The sequence below is a fragment of the Anoplolepis gracilipes genome, chromosome 14, assembly GCF_047496725.1.
Source record: "Anoplolepis gracilipes chromosome 14, ASM4749672v1, whole genome shotgun sequence".
In the NCBI taxonomy this organism is placed as follows: Eukaryota; Metazoa; Arthropoda; class Insecta; order Hymenoptera; family Formicidae; genus Anoplolepis; species Anoplolepis gracilipes.
The window spans coordinates 8,751,595-8,775,000 of record NC_132983.1 but is presented as its reverse complement, the minus strand read 5'-3'; the positions used below and the strand labels follow the sequence as shown (position 1 = coordinate 8,775,000).

The following is a 23,406-nucleotide window of genomic DNA, read 5'->3' as shown; positions in this document are numbered from 1 at the left end:
TTCAATAGAAAATGTTTACTTTAACTCATAAATTAATTATTTATTTTATTTTATTTTATTTTAAAAAGTTCAAATATATGTTTTGAGCAATATCAAATTTATGAATCTCGAAATTAAATTTATTAACTTGTGACACAGCTAATTTGTTCAGTTCCTCCTTAGTGAAATTTCTTAAAAAACCGAAAAGTTCTTGATCAAACTTGCTTGAATAAAATACAATTTTGATGAAGAGATCAGACAAAAATACCATTTTGTTTGCGCATGGAGCGCTAGCAGGGGGACCAAATGATGTCGCGAATTTTGGGCCAACTCCAGAGGGGACGCCGATCGCATTACTAGTAAGTCCAAAATCAACGGAGCCGGGGCTCTGGATACCTCCCATCAGCTTGTCCACGGGTCTACTATAGTACACCGGAGATTGATATTGGTTATAAGTCCCCATTTGGTTAACCTGGTTATAATATGCCCCAGATGCTGGTCGGTTAGTAGTAGTGGTAGTGCTAAGTGTAAACACAACCTCGACGGGGTTCCTAGGTGAATCCGGTATTACTGTTCCGTTGGGAAACTTGCGAACCAGTCTGCCATCCGGGAAGATGCCGAATATTACATATGGACTATTTATGTTCCTGGCATCGATCAGATTGTCCTCTGGTCGCTTCCGTACGATGGTTTTATTGGGATAAATACCATAAATCTGGTAATCACGGATAGGTGCTTTGCTGGAAGAACTGACTCTCGAAGCCGGCGTCACTTGATTGCCACCGAAAGATCCCAGGTAGGAACCCATATTTGGGACACCGAAAGATGTGAGAGGCGGACGTGATATTATTTGATCCGTTGTAGTAATCTGAGTGGTTGGTGATATGATAGTTGTCTTCGGCATAGGTGTAATTGTCGTTGTCGTTAGTCCCTCTGATTCGATTGAAGCAATCGTTGTACTTGTCGTCTCGGTAGAGATAAGATTTTCATTAATATCGATTGCTGGAATGGTTGTCTCGGGCATAGACCCGACAATAGTAGCGAGGTCGGCTCGCGATGATGGTTTCGTTGATGTCATTTGGAGAGTCGTTGTCGTTATCGTCGACGTCGATGTCGTTGTCGCAGTGTCCGTCGTCGGTTCAATTGATGAGGATAAGATGGTCGTTGTGTCGACCGCGGGGAATTCGGAGGATGTAGTAAAAATGCTAGTAGTGATTTCAGTTGGTTGTTCAGGTTGGATGATTCTTGAGCCAATCACCGTCCCTTGGGCGATTGTTGTTGCCGTTGTATCCTGGAAACGGGCAATAAGATTTGGCGTTTCACTTACGAAATTAGTTAGTGTTTAAAAAGCGCTTGTTGTTATATCGTTGAATTGATTAGTAGCGGTAATATCAATAGAGTTTATTAAATTACGAACCAACTTCGTGGTGGAAAACAGTATAGATGATTGAGAATCACTCATATTAATCGCGTTATTATTGGATACAGTTAACAGCATTATGATAATATCCGATACATTTTAGGGACCAATAATTTATAATATTATAATAATATCCGATATATTTTATTTTTTTTTATAATCTATAACTTAGATGCAAATTCTATTGTAATAGGTTTCGATGTCTGATTAAAAGCATTTATGACATTCGTTCGCGCAATGTTTATCTTTGTAATGGCTACATCAGAGATTAATTTTGTTACTGTTTTCGCGGATATGTCCGATTTATTTATGAATTCATTTACATCAGAGAACATTTTCATAATCGCGATAATAGAATTTGTTATGAAGGGGTTATTAATAATTATTAATTCCAATATAAGAGAATTATTATTATTTTATGAAGTTGTAAATTGATTCTGTTGCGTAGAATCAATGGTTAAAGTCATAAATTCAGTGCCACTATCAGACAGTTGAATTGAAATAGATGATTGTAAATCGGACATATTAGTAGTTAGTTCAGAGCTCATGCTGATTGACATTGTTATGTTTGACTGTTTGTTATGTTTCAATCTTTGTCTGAAAAAGAGATATTTGAGGCATAGTAATAATATCACCTACATCTATTAAATTTTTTATATCAGTGGGTCGTGCATTAAGTTCCATTAATGAAATTTCCGATCCTACAGTAGGGCCGCGATTAAAATTTTCTTCTGTACTGTTTCCAAATATTATGACATCTGTACGTTCGGAAATGTTTTCTAAAACGGTTGACAGTTTGGCAACTGCATTAGTTTTTTCTGACGTATCGTTCAAAAGCACGAGTTGATTGTTATCATCATTTTCTATCATGACATCAGCTTGAGTCAAATTATTTATGTCTGGAACGATAGCTGTTTCGACATCGTAAATCTGATCTGGCATGAGTAACGATTGTTGCGTTTCATTTATTTCTTCCGAGAAGAGAGTCTTCGCTATAGTCATTAGCTTAGTGAGCAACGTATCATTAGACGACCATGAGTCGTTCTTTATATTGAAATCAGCAAATCGCAAGCTAGTCATAATTTCTGCATCTATTGATAAATTTCTCGCATTTTGAGTCATATTCAAACTCGGTATATTCTGTGCGTTTGCTTCCTGATCATTAGATCGATTGTGTGCAATCGAAAACGCAGTTGCTAAACCTGTTATATTTTGGATATTTTTTTGTGCTAGTCTGTTTGTCGTTGTTTGTGTTGACTCAATATTGACATCTTGATTAGTCAATATTCCAATATTTTCAGATTTAGTTTCCCACATAATAGTCGTCTCTTCCAAATTCTCTGTATTTATCGACGAATCTGATATTGTGTTAAATAATTTGGGAGAATTGATTTTAATAGTAGGCTTTTGAATAAATGTCTTAACTGTGGAGAAATTGTTTTGTAAATGCGATAAAATATTTTGTGTGATATCAAATCGTGTACTAAACGTAACAACAGGTTCCTGCGTTACTTGACTCTCAGTTACGTCGTTGGAAAGTTCTTCCGTCGTAATGGATTCGGTGGTGCTCGTAGCTTCTATCATTTGGGACGAAATTGTTACGTCGAATTGTTGTATTGTATTAAGTTCTATATTTTCAACTCCATTGTTTGTCTCTGTCATTTGAGGCGTTGTTTCATCGTACTGTTGCACGGTATTCGACTCAATATTATCAAAGATATCATTCATAGACATAGTCGTTCCTCCTGTTGATATTTGTGTTGCAGTAATGCTTTCGGTGGTTGTAGAAGGTGTTGTGTCCGATATATTAGTTGATATTTGATTCAAAGAGGCAGGCATGGATACATCTGTGATCACTGTTTCAATAGTGGATGGTGGTGTAACCTCCATAGTACTTATACCCATCGATTCAGTAGGTCTAACATTGTCGAAAATAGATTCCGTGGAAAGCAACGTATCTGAAGTTACATTGATGTTTCTCAATGACTCAGTTGTGGCTATTTCGGTCGTGGTAACATTAAGTAACATTAAAGTGTTCGAAACATTTGCGCTAACCAGTGTATTTGTCATTGTATCATCAGAGGCGCTAGTTCCGGATGCTTCCATAATAGTTGTTGTAGTCATCTGCCCGCTTGTACTTGGATTTGCGGGAATTTGGATCGTCGTCGAAGTGATTTTTGGGGTACTGTTGGGGATAATCTCCGTAGCTAATCTCGAAGCAAACGAAAGGTTTGCCGATTTAACAGCGGTGGTAATGTCTATAGTAGTAATATCTGGGAAGGATGTAGTTGCGATAGATGCGGATATTGGGCTTGTGGTATCATTGTTGTTAGCAGTATCATTACTGATGCCGTTAGGTACAGTAGCGTTAGAGTCTACCTTCATTACCCCGCCAGTTAGTTTTTGCCGTTGAGATACATCATTCACGCCTAGATTTTCGTTTCTTATGCTAGCTGACTCTAATGCCTGATAAAAAGTGACGAATCTGGGCTCGCCGGGGCTGTTGACAAGCGGCGCCAAGTCAGAATTCTGCAATCAGAAATTCGGTGCGTGCAAGTGCTGTACACACTTTGGTGCAATTTATGGTGTGATAGATAGGGCTCAAACATATTTATATCATATACAATCTACACGTCGGGAACAACGTTTTAACTCTTAAAAGCATTGATTACACTTTTTTTGTAGAATAAAATTTAATTTAAATTTATAAAAATTAGTTATATTAGAGGAGATTTGAAATAAGTACAAAGAATTTCAGAAGATAATTCTTTATTAAAAATTAAAAGGAGTCTTTCATATATTTTTATATCTCTGAGAAAATATATTTTTCCAAAGGAGGAAATAAAGATTGGATTTTTATTTTTTTTCTTTAACTTTTGAACAAGTTAAAAAATGAAATTTGGTCATTTTTCACTAGTAAAAAGGATACTTATTAATTTTTTTATCCTCCCGTATTGTTATAAGAGACTGAAACTGTGATAATGTATTTCATTTTTTAACTTAATAACTGATTGACTTTACAAACAAGTAAAAGAAATAAAAAAGTTTCTAAAGGAGTCGAGCTTTCTAACGCTTATTTTTAAATTATCACATTCCAACCCGTTAAACAGTTCTAATAAAAAATTGAATAAAGATTACTAGTTTTATTCCCTTATAATATACATATAGGAAGATTAAAAATTTTTTACTGGTAAAAAAATAATAAGAAATATTCTTTTTATTAGTCAAAAATGTCTATCAAATTTCATTTTTTAACTTATCCAAAATTTGAGAGAAAAAATAAAAACTTAATTTTTACTTTCCCCTTTAAGAGTGTGTAGTTTCCTTAGGAAAATATATGAATATATGTTTATATACTCTCTTTAATTTTCGATAAAAAATCGTCTTCTAAAATTTTTCACACTTATTTAGAATTATCCTTTATAACTTATAGCATAAATATATTGATAAATGTTTGCGCATTTAAGAGTTAATACGTTTCAGTTATTTATTTACAAAAACATTTTAATTATCTATTTACAAAAAACAAAGCCATGCTTCCAAATGAATACAATAATAATAGTCAAGTGATATACATTCCTATGCTATCCCTTGCATTTACAAAGTCTCATTGACATAATTTTGTTATTATATTATTACAGAAGTATTGCATTAACATTTTTCACATGACCCGATGGAAGTCTCAAAAATGATAAATATTTGCAATTTACGCAAAATGTAAAAATTACTTGTGTGATGTAAAAAATTATCACAAAATTTACTTAATTCCAACATAAGCCCGTTTTAATATTTTATAATATGTACTAACATTGTGATAAAAAACGATACATTAGAAATAACTATAGAACAATTACTAATAAAATTAATTAATAAAAAAAATGAGGAAAAATGGGACACTTATTGGACTATATAACAAAGAATCTATGAAGATGACATATGTTATATTCGTTACCTTTTTTGTTTATATTTGTCATCTGTTTTATTATAATATAAAAACTTATTATATGTATCTATTTTGAATGTAATAGCTTACTTCACTAACAATTAATGTTGATCATAAATAATATTTTCAGTAAGATGAAGAAATATTTGTATAAAATCGGGAGATAGAGAGATATTGTATCTATCTAAAACATATAAGCTATGTTGTAACGTGCTTTAACATTGTATCTTCAAAAAATGTTATAGAAATTTAGATATAATAATATAAAGTAAACATTTACATTAAGATACAAAGTATACATTTATTTCTAAAAAATAAAATATTTAATTACAGAAGATATAATTTAGATATAATTTTTTAGCTATTTAGTGTAACATAAAAATTTATCTAAATTATCAGAAAGTTAAAATGTGTTTATAATGTTAAAAAAACTCTCCTGAACCACAGAAATCTATTTTTAATATTATAAAAAATCGAAGCATAGTAAAATATTTCTAGTTTTATCAGGAGTTTTATAACATATTTTTTATAACTGCGTCCATGAAACAATTCTATTATTATAATTATTAAAAACAATATAATTTTATTAATACGATAAAAGTATGATTTCTCTTCCTTTCTTTTCCCAACTCTCTTTCTCTTTCCTTTCTCTCTTTCTTTCTCTTCTCCACTCTTGCCTTTTTTCTTCATCTCCTCTTCCCTCTTTTACTCTTTTTCTTTTCTTTTTTTTTCTTCTTTTTTCTTTTACTCTTTCTTTTTCTTTTTTTTCTGTCCATTTTTTTCACTTTCTCCTATTTTTCTTCCTTTCTATATTGTTTTCATAGTCATAATTTATGCAATTTTTGTGATTATGAACAAAATCAAGAAAAATATATATGTATCTATATTTATAAATTTGTTATTTTAACTTTCACTTGACTAAATAAAGATAAACAATTGTTAATCGCGTGTGATACTAAAATCAATTTATTACAAAGAAGATATAAGTATATAAAATTGTGTATGATACAATATTTGCAGAGCACATAACATATATAAGTTTATGGCAATATCGTGAGTACCGTAAGATGGCATGATCATGTTCTATGAGCGTGCGTTAATCTTTTTCGACCACAGTTAGTAAATTATTTTTGTAGTACACATACGCGTAAAATGGCACATTATGTGCATGTTTTCCGTGTAAGAAGTAACCAATTGCACACGAAAAAAAAAGTACAGGCAACATGATGGTACAGGTAACAATGCGGAAAAGAGATTGTCGCACTCTTCCGAGTACGGAAAAGAGATTGTCACACTCTTCGCAAACCTAACTTCAATAGTCACGGAAAACATTTGCGTAATGTGCCACTTTACACGCACGTGTACTACAAAATAGTATGTGATAGACGTGCGGGTTGACTATTATTGCCCACTTGTGCAGGTGATCGCACCCGCGCCTTCGGCTCGTGCGCCCACTCGTGAGCAATAGCCAACTTCCCGCACTTGTATCACAATGTACTATTTTTCCGCTGCAGATCGTTCTCCTAAGTGTTAAAATCTTACATCAAGTGACATTTATAAATCGACTTTATTATACTCAATTAATTGTACGTGCAATAATTAAATTTTTGTGTTCTTTTAAAGCGATAATGTGATGATATTCATAAGTGAACACAGACTGTACCAATTAAAATTAAAATTGTTGTTAATAATAAAATAATTAATAAAAGCAAGACGACGATCTATTTCTTATTTCATTGTGATAAAGGATGATCAGATTAACGCAAATTGTTTGTATGGATATAATTAAGAATGAGAGTGTTCGATGAGGTTGTGACGACAAAATTGGTCCACAATGGCGGTGCAATCGCTTTGGAATCCTCTGGTACCTTCGTAGGGAAAACCTTTTAAGCACAAAAAATTACCTTACATAACTTCTTCTGAAGGGAGCCATTAACATCGAGTATATCACCTTACCTGGGACTTTTCGTCACTTTTTTTATCATGATTTACTAAGATCTTTTATTATTTTAAACTATATAAAAAATATACGTTTCATAGAATAGCATACCATAATAAATACACATACGTATAAAACGCATACAAAATATAAACGTGTTACATGTTTTAAGATAATGCTAAAGCAGTTATAATATTTAATCAATAATTACACAAAGTACATATAATAAATATCATTGTTTAAGAAATGTAAAATTTTTTATGAATCTATTAATATACATGTAACGCGTTATGATTACAATAAGTTATTATAAAATAATTATCGACAATATTATCACATCTTAAAATGAAAATTATATTGATATTTATCAACAAAGTTATTGACATTAAAGTATAATATCAAAACTGGAAAGTTTATAAACTATTATCTTTATTCGATTATGTACATAATATTGTAATCAAAAAGCAGTTACATAATAAACAACATTAATAAACAGTAAAAGCTTAAACTGTTTTCTATTTCATTATAAGATTTTATACAAAATCCTTAAAAATCTTACCTTTATTAGTGTCGAAGCCGTAGTCGATGATGTTGTGACCGATGGTATTACAACTTGATCAATGGACGGTTTTCTTACAAACAATTCTGCTCCTTTATATCTTGCACTGAATCTAGGTGGAGAACCATTGGGCGTTATCCTAGGGGCGGAACTCTGTTTAGAAAAAAATATCGTAATTTTTTACAAAAATTAGACTGCACGAATCATTTAGATCTGGACTTTTGAATGGCTCACAAGACTGAATAAATTTTGGTAACTGTAGAACGGATAGAGCTAGAAGATTGAAATTTTAAGGGATTTTATGGGATCATAAAAGTTATCTTTTTGTTCACATTATTTTTATCCAAAAGTCTGGATTGGAAAGTTATAATGACTTTTTTCAAAGGTCATTTCTTGTTTTTTAAAGTACTTTTACACGAGTACCTATTTAATTCTTTATATATTTAAGATTCATAACTAACCCCCACACCTTTTGCTTCATGAGGTTAAAAGTGTCACTATCTTGGTTAAAAGATAGCTTTCATGAATTTATAAAATCTCTTAAAATTTCAATTCTCTATCTCTATCCGTTTTAAAGTTATTAAGGTGTTTTTTGGTTTTCATATGTTTGGAAATATATGTTTCGAACAAAAGTTTTAGGATTTCAAGAGGGCCATAAGATGGTACCATTGGTTTGACCTTGAAGAGTTATTTGAAGGTCACATGAACGTCATGTTTAATTTTTTAAATGGGATACCCTATATATTATATATTATTGCATAAGATGGTACCATTGGTTTGACCTTGAAGAGTTATTTGAAGGTCACATGAACGTCATGTTTAATTATATATATATATATGTGTGTGTGTGTGTGTAAAACTAAATATTCTGCTATCAAATATCAACATCCACAAATTGATTAGTCATTCTAATAATTTTGTTAAATTTATTTACATTAAATTATTATGAGATTAAAAAAATAAAGCTTTTTTATAAAATAAATCTCAGTCTAAAACGGTTCTTTATATACATATATTATCATAGAATATCTTGGAACCATGCTCATCTCTCCTAAACATGATAGAATTTTTTGAAACTTGTGAAATTACTCACTTCAATATTCACGTTGGAATAAGCTCCGGAGAAAATGGGAGTTTTTTCATTTAAAGTGTTCAAAAGCGGTGCCACAGTACTTCTTAGTTGCTCCAACAGTGTGTTGTTCTGGCTGAAAAACGCGCTTTTGGTTGGATTAAAGATATTGGAGGCGCTACTGTTACTATTGCTACTCTCAGTGAATATCAACGGCTTGTTACTGTTTGAAGTGTTGATTTTCACACTAACGAGTGGTTCGGAGGAGTTGAAACGACTCCTTGCTGTGACCTGATACTTAGTCGGTGTTGGTGTTATAGTAACGGAGTCAGTAGTCGTTTCTTTGTCCGTCTTAGTCGACTGTTGGAGCGTCAATTGGCTAGTTGATACTTCGGAATGCCTCCTGTAAGTTGCCGTTCGTGGACGGTACTCTCTATGTTTTGTCTGCGGAAATGTTGCTTCTGTGCTGAATGGTACAAAAACGCCCGATTTCTTTCTGATGTATCGGCTAGTGGGTCCAACGGTCATTGATGTTACTGTGGAAATCGTCATTTTGTCTGGTTCTTGTTGCTTTGTATAACGAGGCTGGAAAACGTTTTTACTCGCATCATTTACAAATTTATCTTTGTTTCTCGAGTCATGTTTCTTCGCATCAGGAATATAAACGGGATATAGTTTCTTTGACTCCGTCGTCGATAAATGTATGCTGCTTGGTCTGATAATCGTTGGTGGTAGTGTTATCTCGTGAGGGAATTCCGTAGTGTGAATGTCCAAAGATTCTATAAATGCATCTGTAACTGACGTAGTTCCCAATCTCACAGAAGTTTCCTTTTGTATGTCATCTTTATTACGTTCTTGTTTATGTGACTTAATAATTTCGGTAGATGTTTTATCTAATTTTAATAGTTTAATGGTTGTAATAATATTGTTCTCGTCAAGAGCTTTTACTGTGTTTGTTGACATTTCTTCTCGAGGCACCGTGGTACTTTGCAACATTGAAGATTGAGCTTTTGTCATATCAATATTCGCAGCTGTTGTTGTTTCCTCCATGGATATGGTATTGCGATGCGTAATTCTGCGTGGTATATTATTGAATTTAGTGATAGTGTTCATAGATGTTCCTTCCACGGTCGAAGATATAATAGTTCTTTCTGAAGGTGCCTGACTCTTTTTATATGTAGTTGATCTAAACGAATCTTCAATAATTCGATCTTTCGATTTTCTACTTTCCAAAATCTTCCATCTGTCTCTCACAATTAATTTCTCTTTTTGCATATTTGCAATTATTGTACTTCTATCGAGTTTGTTAGTCGCTTTTGTCGTTTTTTCTACATTCTTGTCTTTATTAACAATTGAAATTTCCTTCATTTGCGATTTGTCGGAAGGGACGGAGATTGTTTTGTTCAAGTTGTTCTCATCAATGTTCAGGTCAGGTTTGATTAATCTCCTAGCTAAGTCCAGTTTCAGCTTAGATCTTTCGGAAAACAGAATCGCTGGGCTTGATTTTGTTGCCTGAAAAGGTCGTTCAAAAAACTGCATTTTAGGTGCGCCAAATATACATATAAGCTACCGAAAGCTCAGATGTAGATTCTGTTAGTATGGCGGGACGATCTCGATAAGATGTTCGTTTGTTAACACTCTTAAGACCGTTCGAGGAAATCAATTATGGAAATGTATATACGTATTTTTCACTTTTATAATAATAAAATAACTGATATATTGATTGCTAAACATCAATCCTTTCGCTTTTAAAAGAAGAAGTCTGATGAATTAAAAGAAAAAGAAGATTCATGCAGCTGACTAACAATAAACTCGAACCAAGATTTCATTGACGTGGGCAATGACAGAAAGTTTAATCATTCTTGTCAAATTTAAACCACCTATATGATCTAAATAAAACTGTTTTATCTATAAAATAAATAAAATGTGAGATAAACAAAATCGTATATAATTTATACAAACATAAAATATTTAAAAAGAATATATATATTAATAGAATGCATGAAAAATTTAGCAAATTATTATATATATTATTGTGGGATGTATATTATAAAATTATTTTATAAAAATTATATATAAAAATTATGAAAAGGAGAAAATAATTTCAAAAACTGCGAATAGTAGAATAAAGTTTTTAATGTTTATAAACGAGCAACTATAAACTTGGAGCCACTCTAAAATAAGAGCCAAACACGGATTTCCGCGGTTAATGCGTTGATTTCCCAAAAAATAATTTTTCTACGAAATTGATAAGTACACAGGGTATATATTTTTCTTGGCGTATTTATCAAGATTTTTAATTCTCATTTTTGAGAATTTAATAAACCCCTCCTTACCTCCCTATTAATTTTGCAGAAAAATTATTTTTTGGAAAATCGACGCATTACATCCGCGTTTGGCTCTTATTCGTCAAATTTATAGTTGCTTGTTTGTAAACATTAAGAGCCTTATATTCGCAATATTAAATTCACACAGGCTGAAAAGATCGCATTTTCTTATATCCATAGATTTATAAACAAATAGAAGGGAGATATCGGTGTGGGGCTAAATAGCTCAATGGTAAGAGTAGTCATCCGACAAGCGAAAGATTCAGATTCAATTCAGCGACTTCGCCCCGATATTTTTCTTGCCTACGTCTCTTCAGTGGTGTAAGGAGGGGTTTATTAAATTCTCAATGAGAATTAAAAATCTTAGTAAATACATCAAGAAAAATATGTGCCCTGTGCACTAATCAATTTCGCAGAAAAATTATTTTCTGCGAAATTCTGGGAAATCGACGCATTAACATTCGCGTTTGGTTCTTATTCGCCAAGTTTATAGTTACTTGTTTGATTTAAGAAAAATATGACATTTTTGAAATATACTTGCATTGTTTTAAAATATAAAACATATTAAAATCCGCATGAAAGCAAACAAAGATTATTTTTTAAAGACCCAAAAATTTAATATTTCTGTTATTATTTGTTATGTTTTAATGTTTATACTACTAAATCATAAAATAACAATAATATAATTAAGAGCTCTAAACAATAAATAATAATAATTGACTCGGAATTGGCATATAGAGCATAAAATACTAATGTTCTTAAAAAGAGAATGATCATATATTTCAAAAAATTCATTACTGATATATATATATTAAAGGAAAGCGAATGTTTTGGTCGAATTTTTTCAACCATCTTTAGCGCAAATAACAAAAGTAATCAAATAAACAAAGAACAGTTACAAGTATCGGTCGGAATATAAAAATAAATGAGACAAAAATATCGCAAATTATACACAACATAAAAATTTTATATTATGTAGAAAGTGAGAAGTATCTACGATACTTAAAGAAGCCCATCGCTTTTGTTCAGCTATTTTTTTAATTGAATTTGTTAATAAATATAATTATAGTATATAATTATATATTTCCCATTTTTTAAAAAGGTTTCTCTCGTGTGTTTTAATATTATAAATATAATATACACATTATTCACGAAATGCAATCTGGCATATTAAGTCCCTTTTCTTTTCTCTTTTTCTCTTTTACATATATCAGTTTCTTTCATTACATGACAAAAGAATTAGTCTTATAAAAAATAACATAAACATAAAACGATAAAAAAAGATTTAAAATTTGGGATATTGTAATATATGTTTTTAAATATTATAAATATTAATTAAATAATATTTTATTTATATACATATATGCCAATGAAGTATTACATACATAATATTATTTTAAGTCTGATATTTTGCGAGAAACTGAATATAAAAAGTCTATTTAGTATTCCAGTTAGCAAAATATTCATAATAAAATATCAAGATGTGCATCACAAATTTAATTCATATTTATTTGTTTTTGAATAACAATGTAACTGTATTTGATTTATTTCATTAAAAATGCTTGAACGCAAAATTAAGATTGTAATCAATAATTGATAAAAAGTTTCCATAAAAGATTTAAAAATTGAGACTACCTTAAGACATAATCATGGTTTTTTGCCGTTATTTATTAATTAAGAAAAGAAGAGAACATCTCATCGAGGATTCGCCACTTCCTATACCACGATATCATTTAATCCAATCTCGTTTGATAATTTCTGTTGCACTCAGCTCCTAAAGCTTCTTGCAATTTGTAAATTTTCCGGCGAAAGTTTTGAAAAGTAGAGTCTTCAATATTGTTTTACCATCACCACTCATCAAATAAGCTTCGCTGATTATAGTTAATGTTATAATCGTAAAGTGTTAAGTTAATAATAAGGCATCATCGTCCAATTTTGATTGGTTTTTAATGATGCGTTTATGTGAGTTTGCGTTTATATTCTTTATTTTGTATTGTGATCTCTTGTGTTGACTTAATATTCCAATTGTAATCTCGAGAAGCATTTGATTTTCGACAGTCGATGATTGTGAAAAATAATCTATTTCCATAAAATATTTGCTGATGAAAAATGTAATCAGACCTAAATCTTTCTTTTAAAATTTTTCGATTCACAGCTGGAAGAAAATGTGATTTAAAAGGTCAAATATCAAGTATGGTATTTTTCTCATATATGGATATCTGTTTAAATAATGTAGAGGAAATCCTAAAAGGCCTCTCTGAAACTTGATTAGAATCGAATGGCAACGATAAAATATTTGGCCCAGAAAGATTAGTGAATAAAAATTTCACACAAAAATTATCTTTAAAAATTTAATTGTATCACTATATCTTTACTTATTGTATGTTTTAAGGCTCCTGAGTACTCGCCGCGGAACTTCGAGGTCGACGGTTGCGACATATAGTTCTGTCTCTTTCTCTCTTTTGGGAAATATGTCAAAAGCGAGAAATGACAGCCCAATTTATGTTGCGACCTACGTCGTAATTATTTGCTTTTTGCTAGTGTTGTGATGTGCAACGTATTTATGAAACTTGTGAAAATGGACGGCTGCCAAGCTGTATAAGGAATAAACTATGTAAAGTAACATTTTTCTCTCCTTTTGACAGCTGTCAAATCGTGTGTTTTTCCGCATTTCAAGGGTTCATTTCGGACTCAATTTACAGTTATTTATCAATTGTCAGAAGAAAGGATTACCAGCCGTCCATTTTTACAAGTGTGCTGAAGAGATTGGTAGTATTATTTCGTTGAAATATGTTTTTATTTACATGTCAGTCGCAACATAATAAATTAGGGTGTCATTTCTCGCTATTTCTCGCTTGTGACATCACGATTTCAATATGGCCGCGGTGACTACTCAGGAGCCTTAAGTATCAGAATTAAGGAATTCGTAAAAACGACATGTGAGATTATATCTATTACAAATATTTCGACAGTTTTAATTTTTTTGAATACATGCATTGATTTCATGCTAATTTGTGTATGAGAAAAAGTCATTAACACAATAATTAATTTTATTTTTATCTTTATGCATTGATAAAGGCAAGTATACGTTAATCGCACCAAGATAAAAGTTCAAGAATTAACCATCACTTTTATAATGCTAAATGCGCAATATTTAATAAAATTAACTACTCTGAAAATGATTTGAGTTGTGAGATATAGAATGCATGTTAAAAATATTAATGAATCGTTAATATATTAAATGCAATAATTATTAGTTGAGTCGATATCGACCTTACCTGCAAACTGGTTCCAGTTGTACTCTTTTCTCCAATAAATTTCAAGTTAGAATTTTGCTGAAAATATTCTTTAATTGAATAAGCACTCACTACTGACTTTTTTCACAGTATTATAACAAAAATATTATGAAAAAAATTCGTAAAGATTCAGAATTACGAGAAGCTTGTTAAAACAGTTTTGAAATGTGTTTAATATATTTTTTATTACACTTTAATTTTTTGCAATAAATAATGTAGTAATCTTACATAATACATAAATAATAATAGTTTAATGAATGAATAATTATATTATAATGAATAATTATATTATAAAATAACTGTTTTATTTTTTTTTAAGTTTGATTTACGTCATGCATTTTTGATATGCGTGCTAAAAATTCTCAATAATATTATTCTTTATTCTTTTTTTGATTTTATCAAGAATCAAAACTAAAAAGTTACATTTTATATTTTTAATATTACGTATGATATAGAGAAAAATTAATATAATCCTTATAATAAAACAAATTTTTAAGATAAAAAAAGCAATGTTTAGTGTAAATCAATTCAGACTCACCGATTGAAATAATCTAGCTCGGAATGCCAAAGGATAATTGTCACTCTCCTCCGATTCTGTCTCCTTAGATAAACCGAGACCTTCGGCTTTATGAAAAGTTTTGCTACCTCTTGTTACATTTTTTGGCGCAACGCTCGACACGATATTGCTCTCATCTTTCGTCGCTTTTGGCCTTTTAGTGCCTCTTCTTGGAACTTTGGCGTTACTTAATGGCGCTTCGGTACTTTTCGATAAATCATTGGGCAAGATAATTTCGTTACTTTGATTTCGATTAACTGATGCAGAGGTAGAAGAAATATCGTGATTGACGTAATTAGGTCGGCGTTTGAGAGTCCACCCGAGATTGCCGCGTAATTGCGTCTCGCTTTTAGATGTAGTAGTCTTTAAATCTGCAATAGTTGAAGAAGATCCCTCGATAATTGAGATCTTTCGGCCCCGAAAGCCCAAACCGTGATTAAAGAAATCTTCCTTCGGGAATTTCTTCACTTGAGAATCTTCTTTTCTGTTTCTTTCCTTGCTTCGAGAAATTTGCTCGGTACTTGAAGAGAATATTCGGGCGACTGTTGATGATCTAATCGTCGTAGAACTGAGTGTCGCAATTTCTGTATCCAAAGAAGAAACAGTCGTAACTTCAGCGATTGTTGCCTTTGGAATAGTAGTGATAATATCTGGAAAAAATGTATTTATTATTATTAAAACTTTTGTGAAATAATGTGAAAATATGTATATTGCTTTCCTCCTTGTCGCTATTTATTAATTACTATACTGAACTTAAATTAAAAACTATACAGGGTGGGCGGGATAATTTGTTACAAACTATTTTCTCCGAAACTATTGGAGATATAAAGTTGAATTTTTTTTTTACATTAAATGGCACACAGAGACTGACCACTGGTGTGTAAAAAAATTTGGGGGATAGTTCTTAGGGGAGCAAAAAAGGGGCCCATTCATTTTTTAAATGGAACGGGGTACAATTTTTTTTATATTCGGATACTACCTAGCTCTAAAAAAAATTAATAACATTTATTTGAAATATTTTTTTATTCTGCATTGTTAAAGAGATATGGAAAAATTTAATTTGATTTTCTAGATACATGTAGAGACGAAATTCTAAGTTAGTTCAACCTTGTTTATTACATATTCGACATTGAGAATGTACCTAATTTCTTACAAGAGATTAACAAATGTACACTTGTTAAAGTAATTGGAGAGATAGATAGATTGTCAGTATTACGGAATCATTTTATTAAATATTCAAATTGATGTCCACAAATTTCTAAACACTTATTAATGCGTTTGCAAGTATTGTTTTGGACATAATGTTTGTAAACTTTTAAAATATCTCAGAAAATTTTTAATTAAAAGAAGTCTTATTATAGTGTTTTGCAAAGCTCTCGAAGTAAGCTATAAGAATATGTAATTAAAAATAAGGTGTTGCATTTAAGCAATTAAAAGTAACATTCACGTCACCTTCAAGCGATTATTCAAGGTCAAGTCAATGACACCATTTTATATCTTTCTAGAAACCATACAACTTTTGTTTGAAACATTTTTCTGTAAAATTTATATTTTTCGAGATTTTTCAGAATTTCTATATTTTTCTTCGCCCTGTATATATTTATGTATTATATCTGATTCATGAAAATATATTTTTAAAATATATGTTTTAGGAAATCTTATTGTCAAATAGTCACAAACAACTAAGCAATATTAAAGCGGTTTTTATAAATAAATAAGAATATCTTTTTTATGATAATAATTATTAATTAATTAAATAATATAATAATTAATAATGTCCCGTTATTTATATAATAGCACTTTAATCAACAACGATAAAAAAAATCTTACTTACCGAGATTGTTACCTGGGCGCGACGAATTTCTTTGCGCCTGAGCATTTTGTTTATCTATTTTAGCTTCTGTAACTTTTAATTTGCGATCATTCTTAGATCTCCGTTTTCCCTCAGACATGCGTTCATTATTGGACAAATTGCGTCGTGTTTTTATTTGTCTATTTGCATTTGTCTCGGAATTAACATCCACATTTTTGTTTCTACCATTACCTCTTGTTTCTGTCGTGTCTTTCGACTTATATGCGGATCGACTCCTGGAATTAACATTTTTTATGTTAGCTCTACGTCTAGAAGATCGTTCGTTTGTCTCCTTATTCCCAGTATCCTCGGCCATTCTGGATGAATTCCGCCGAGCAATACTTTCGGAATTCATTATTTCAGAATTATTTGCATTGGATATATCGCGAGATTTCGATCGATCGGACTGTTTGCTCTTTTTCGTATTCGATCCTACAATATCATTGCTCTCCACCTTCTTAATCAACCTCGAAGCTTGTCTCGAAGACACGTTAACGGACGAGATTGTCGTGGATGTTAGAAGATTGACATCTTTGCCATTTTCAACTGTTAGAGGAATATCTATTTTCAAGACATTCTCGGAATTTAATGGCAAAACGTCTCGTTCTTTTATACTTTCTTCTTTATGACCGCTAGAGGTTGCGTTTTTCATATCGATCACTCTTGATATGTTAGTTGAGGTAATATTCTCGATTCTTGGACGTGTTAATTGCGTTTTCTCCTTTTCCAGTTTACCAATCGGATTTTTATCCTTCTCCATGTTTTCATTTGCCAATTCTCTAGACAAGATTATTTGACTTCTCAATCCTTTTCCGTTACTGGTATAAATCTTCCTTCCTGTTCTTGATCTCGAGTAGTCGGGTGATTTTGTAAACACCTCGTGATCCAACTTTGCACTATCTATCCAGATCGAAGACGCGTCCGAAGACGTTCGTCGAGAAGCCTGCTGTTTCGGCGTTTGTGATTCAGGTATATTCTCTTTATTATTGTCATGTCTACTCTTCGTCAATTCTTCTTTAACCACTTGTAAAGTATGCAGTTTTGAACGATTTCGAGAATTATCAACACTAGAATTTAAATATCTTGCGTTTGTCCGTGATGTAACAACGGAATCATCACTCGTTCTTGATCGTGATCTGGATGAATTTTCTCTTCTAAAATGCGTTTCATATTTTTCAAAATTAGAAGCTGTTTCAGCAGAAGAACTTTTATTGCGAGGCAACTTGGTTGTCAACGCAGTAAAGTCACTCGACTGTGACGTTAACCTGGAATGATGATATCGTGCAGTACCACGATTTTGTACTTTCTGTCCGTCCTAAAAAATATATTGTAATTATTATTAGTATTTTTGACAATGTAATTGAAATTTTTTTATTTTATGAAATATGTTAAAGTAATTAATTAACATTACTGTACATCCATTTATGATTCTGACAATGAAATAAAAGAAAAAAAATGTTGTAAAATTTCGAAAAATTAAAAACAGATTTCTTTTAATTATTATTAATTAAATTTAATTATTATTATTTAATTTCTGTCAAGAAATTGTATCTTAATCAATATTCTTTATACAATAGACAATCAAAACATTTATCTATGTTAATTATCTGCATTTAGTTAATTGATAACATTGATAGATGTAAAATAAAAATGTAGAATAAAAAGCATAAAAATTTTCAGAACGGATTATTAAAATATTAGAAAGTAAAATTATTTAAATTAAATTATTAACAATTATATTAACAAAAATATAAACATCAAATTATTGTTTAGAAACATCCTAGTTAAAAGATCCATTTATATACTGATTGATAAACAATTGGTTATAATTGTTTGATTAAAGTATAGGAAATTGCAATTTAATAAGAAGAAAAATGAAATGTATTGCACAATCAAGATTTTGTCATCGAGAGAAAGAAAAATCGTAGCAATATTCGTAGATCGATATCTAGAATCACGGGAAGATGCCAATTATGCAATTAAAAGAATCCTCTAGACTTGCGATTAACGTAAATGATAACTGGTTGAGACCAGTCTCAACAGATCGATCAGTCATTATCAATCGGTTGTCGTTGACAATAATACCTGATGGATTAATCGCGATTCTAGTCATTACGGCAAATAGACTTTACTCTCGTCACAGATTATACCTTCACCATCAGCTTGAACAAGCAACATTAAAACATTCGTGACTGCATTGACCTATTAATGTTTAGAGAAAAATAGTATTAGCCTGTACTCTTTATTTTTTTTTCTTTATTTATCGTAGCTGCAGACTTATTTACAATATTAAAAATTTATAGATACGAATTAGATAACATTATTCGTTTGATTATCGAGTTTTCCGCTCCTTAAAATAGTTTTTATAATTTTGCGTATTAAATTAATTCGCAATTCTATTTACATATAGGTCTGACAAATCATTGATCCAGAGATATAAAGAGATATAATAATATGAAGAAAGAAAAAGAGAGAAAGAAGGGGAGAGAAGGAAGTGAGAAAGAGGAAAGGGGAATGGAAAGTAACAAAGAGGAACGAAAAAAAACTTTTAACATTATAAAATATGTTAAAAATAGCAGATTTATTATATTTATTATATAATAGCAGAATTATTTTATTTGTTATATTATATAAATATCAGATAATTTTCCAATAGAAACTATCACAGAAGAAAAACAACCGTGGCTTTACATATTTGTGGCATTATGTTTTACATTACATACATATACCTATCTATACGTTTTAGTTTGCGATTTAATGTAAGTATATATCAGAGAACTCTATCCTATACTGGAATGACTAGTCCTTTGTTTGAAAATGTGAAGAGCGAGAAAAAAAATCTGCCATCTCTCTCCTTGTTTAACAAATTTTGATTGATCAATGATTTTCTATGATCTTTCTACTTTCTAAACCATATTGTTTATAGTTCCTACAATTCTTTATTGCACAATATTGTTACATTGTTAATCTTATCTTTCTTTTTATTTTATAATTTCTTTGATGTTATACTTATTACTAGCTGGTTGTAATAGAGGTTATTATTGCCCATTTGAATAAGTTAATGTTTTTTAGTACAAGATTAGAGAAAGAGAGAGATGATAGTTTTTTCCCTCTCGCTCTTCACATTTTCAAACAAAGGATTCCAGTATAGGATTGAGTTCATTTGTATATATTTAATACAATTGATATACTGAAAATTACAAAACATTCCGCCATGTTACTATGTTATGCATGCCACTAAAAGCGAATTGTCACGAACATGATTGAATTTATGTATAACTATGATATTATGTATAATTATAAAGTAACTTAGAAAAATTGAAACTTTGAAGCTCAGAGAATAAAATGCAAATTGCATGATTTCAATGATCTTAATTTAAGATATTTAAATATTATCAAATTATTTGTTAAGCAACTCATAGTAATATTTAGAGAACAATAACAAAGGTATAACATTTTAAATAATAAAATTATTGATTTTTTTTTTCAAATTCTGCCGTAAGAATTATGATATCTCTAAGAAAAGCAATAACCGATTACTTATTAATTTTAAAAATAAAATTATTACCTAACCTAACCTTTAAAAATATTTGATGTACATACATACAATCCAGTTACACACTATACTTAATAATTATATATATATATATAAATTAAATATAAAATTATATTATTAAATTAAAAAATTATTTAAATAAAATCATATATTTAAGATTAATATATTACCAAATGTACATATGTAAAAATATTAAAAAACATTAATGTAATCGAATATTTGCTAAAAAATATGTTATTTCATAAAGAATAATGCTAGGCATATTTCTAAAAGAATTTATAGCTGAAAGAAAAGGAGGGAGAAATGGTGTAAAAAAAATTAATGCAAAAATTAAAAAAAGTATAATGTAATTAATTTAATACATTTATGACGTTTTTAAATCAACAGAACTTTTTTGAAATTACCTAAATGTTCAACGCTCTATTGCGAAATCGATATCTCTATAATACTGTACAGATAAAAGAAAAGTTCTATGGAAGTAAAAGGAATTCACTTTCTGAAGGTGGACTACTTTTATACTGTCAAATCAAAAGAGTTGTCTACATCTGGAGGCATTGTCCTTGTCTTGAAGTTCGATAAAATTTGCATCCGTAATATTATATTATATCCATTTAATTCATGTTAGTTCGTAAAATTTTTATAATCCTTATTGTTTGTTGTCACAGTTTGCACAATCGCGTTGCAAATTTGTTTTTATTTATTATTTTATTCGTTGTTTCATCTTCACTTACGATTAATAATTTACAATTTCCTTATTTTTTTATTTCACGTAATTGACATCAACAAAATCCATCGATGTCAATGGTTGTAATAAGCGAAGAATTAATAATGATGAGGAATAATGATAAAAATTAAATAAAATACGTATATATAAATGAATAAAATAAATAAAATATATATATAAATAAAATTCTTTTAGTTTAATTTTTAATTTAATAGTATAATTTTATATTTAATTTATATATATATAATTATTAGGTATAGTGTGTAACTGGATTGTATGTACATCAAATATTTTTAAAGGCTCTTTTATTTTCAAAATTAATAAGTAAAGATCAGTATTTTTTCTATTATAAAATTTATTATTTTGATATTACTAAAAAAAGAAAAAATATATAACAAAACCTGATATTTTTAATCATAATTAATATAAAAAAAGAAAATACTTGAGCCGTTTGTTATAGCATTCTTAAGTGAAACAAATATAGATTGTTTTAAATGCTTTCAATTATTTGCAAAATCTGTTTGCAGAATTTTTGAACAATTAATTAGTAAAAAATTCTAATATATTTGTTATTTTTGATTTGCGATTCGCTGTGTTTTTTGAAAATAGGGCTACTAGCATAGTAGCCCTATTTTCAATAGCAAGTCATCATCCCTAGCTTTAATATTATTTTTCTGCTAATAGACAGGAACAATAAATTAACACTTAATTTTGCAATGTAGCCAAACCTGATCTTTCGTGGCAGGATTAGATAAGTTAATAATCATTTTTAAGACACATGATAACAAACTCTTTCTTTGCAAATCATTATCTTAATATTTCTTATGTATATTTAATGAGAGCGTATATACATATTGTAAATGCGACCTACAAAAAACTGGTTTGAATGAACCACTTTTGAAGGTGTGGTCTCTTTCCTGGGTCAAATTGAAGTACTTTATGCCAATATGCGTATTATGTGTATATGATTACTCAAGAATCGTTACTTTCTCTTGTAAATAATTTTACTTTATACAAAAATGTAAGTATACATAAGTTTTAAGTTATACAAAACTAGCATTAGAGATGATATTAAATTAATATTAACATAAAAAACATATGTCAGAGGAATATTCCTTGAAGCTTTCTGTACCTGGCGTACACAAATTTCTCACAATGTAATAAGGAAAATCATATAACAATTAAAAGACACTTATTCATATATAAATATTATAAAGTTGAGTGCATACATAAACGACGTGATAAGTTAATAGCATCTTTTGACTTCTGGTCTTTCAAGTTAATTATAATATGCCTTAAATTTGTGACAATGTGATGAAATTACTTTACATGTCTCAACACCAAAAATTTATTTCAATTTTATGTCGGCTCCATATGCAACATGGTCAATACGCCAAAGTGTTGGCCAATATGATAATGGATATATCATGTTAACGTTAGACAACAATTATTATGATGGCGAAATAATAATTATAAGTTGACTACACGAAATTCATATACATAATATGACAAATATAATATTACCAACACATTGGTGTATGTTGCCCATATTGTGTGAAGCTAGCTTAAATAAGACGGAAGACACTATTTGAAAGGTCACAAAAGAGAAAGCACATCTTCTATCATGTAAATTTTTTTTTTTAAAGAAATGTATAAAACATATCAAAATATTTTGCAAGAAATTTGTATAATTGGTATGGTCTCAATTTTGACAAAAATTTATATATAAAAAGTATTCATAGCTTGATCAAGCGATAATGTTGCGACACCAAATTCATAAAAAGCAACTGGCTACGTGATAATGTTCATAATAATGTCAAAGCTAGCAAGCAACTTATTCGGAATTCTTGTCATTTTAACTTTCTATTAATTGCATTTTATAAGCAAACTCGGATTTTTATGTACTTGTGCTTCTTTACTTTTTTTAGAAAGGTTTTTTTTTTACAAAGAACTAATTAATTTTCAATTTTTTTGACAGTTTTATATTTATATATAGTTTAATTAGCAAAGAAAAAGAAAAAATAATAAATTAATTTTTAAAAATCTATTTCAGAGATCTTATAATAAATTGAGATGTAAAAAAATGTAATACACACATATATGTACATATAATATGTATTATAACTTTCATTAAAAGGGTCATATATTGAATAATAATTTATTTCAATAAAATGTATCTAAATACT

The 23,406-nt window shown here is 29.8% G+C and overlaps 1 protein-coding gene across 4 annotated transcripts in view; it reads right to left on the bottom strand.

Moving 5' to 3' along the window:
- LOC140673215 (uncharacterized) overlaps positions 1–23,406 on the bottom strand; it is a 50,511-nt gene that overhangs the window by 14,739 nt on the left and 12,366 nt on the right. Inside the window, exons 3-9 of one of the 4 annotated variants that reach the window (XM_072905969.1) lie at positions 16,923–18,255; positions 15,071–15,738; positions 14,515–14,571; positions 8,934–10,421; positions 7,841–7,993; positions 3,779–3,928; positions 248–1,270 (exon numbers count right to left, since the gene is read on the bottom strand). In XM_072905969.1, coding sequence (XP_072762070.1) covers positions 248–1,270; positions 3,779–3,928; positions 7,841–7,993; positions 8,934–10,421; positions 14,515–14,571; positions 15,071–15,738; positions 16,923–18,255 — 4,872 coding nt within the window. The remainder of the gene's footprint in view (positions 1–247; positions 1,271–3,778; positions 3,929–7,840; positions 7,994–8,933; positions 10,422–14,514; positions 14,572–15,070; positions 15,739–16,922; positions 18,256–23,406) is intronic. The other 3 variants (XM_072905972.1, XM_072905970.1, XM_072905971.1) reach the window with 3 other exon arrangements.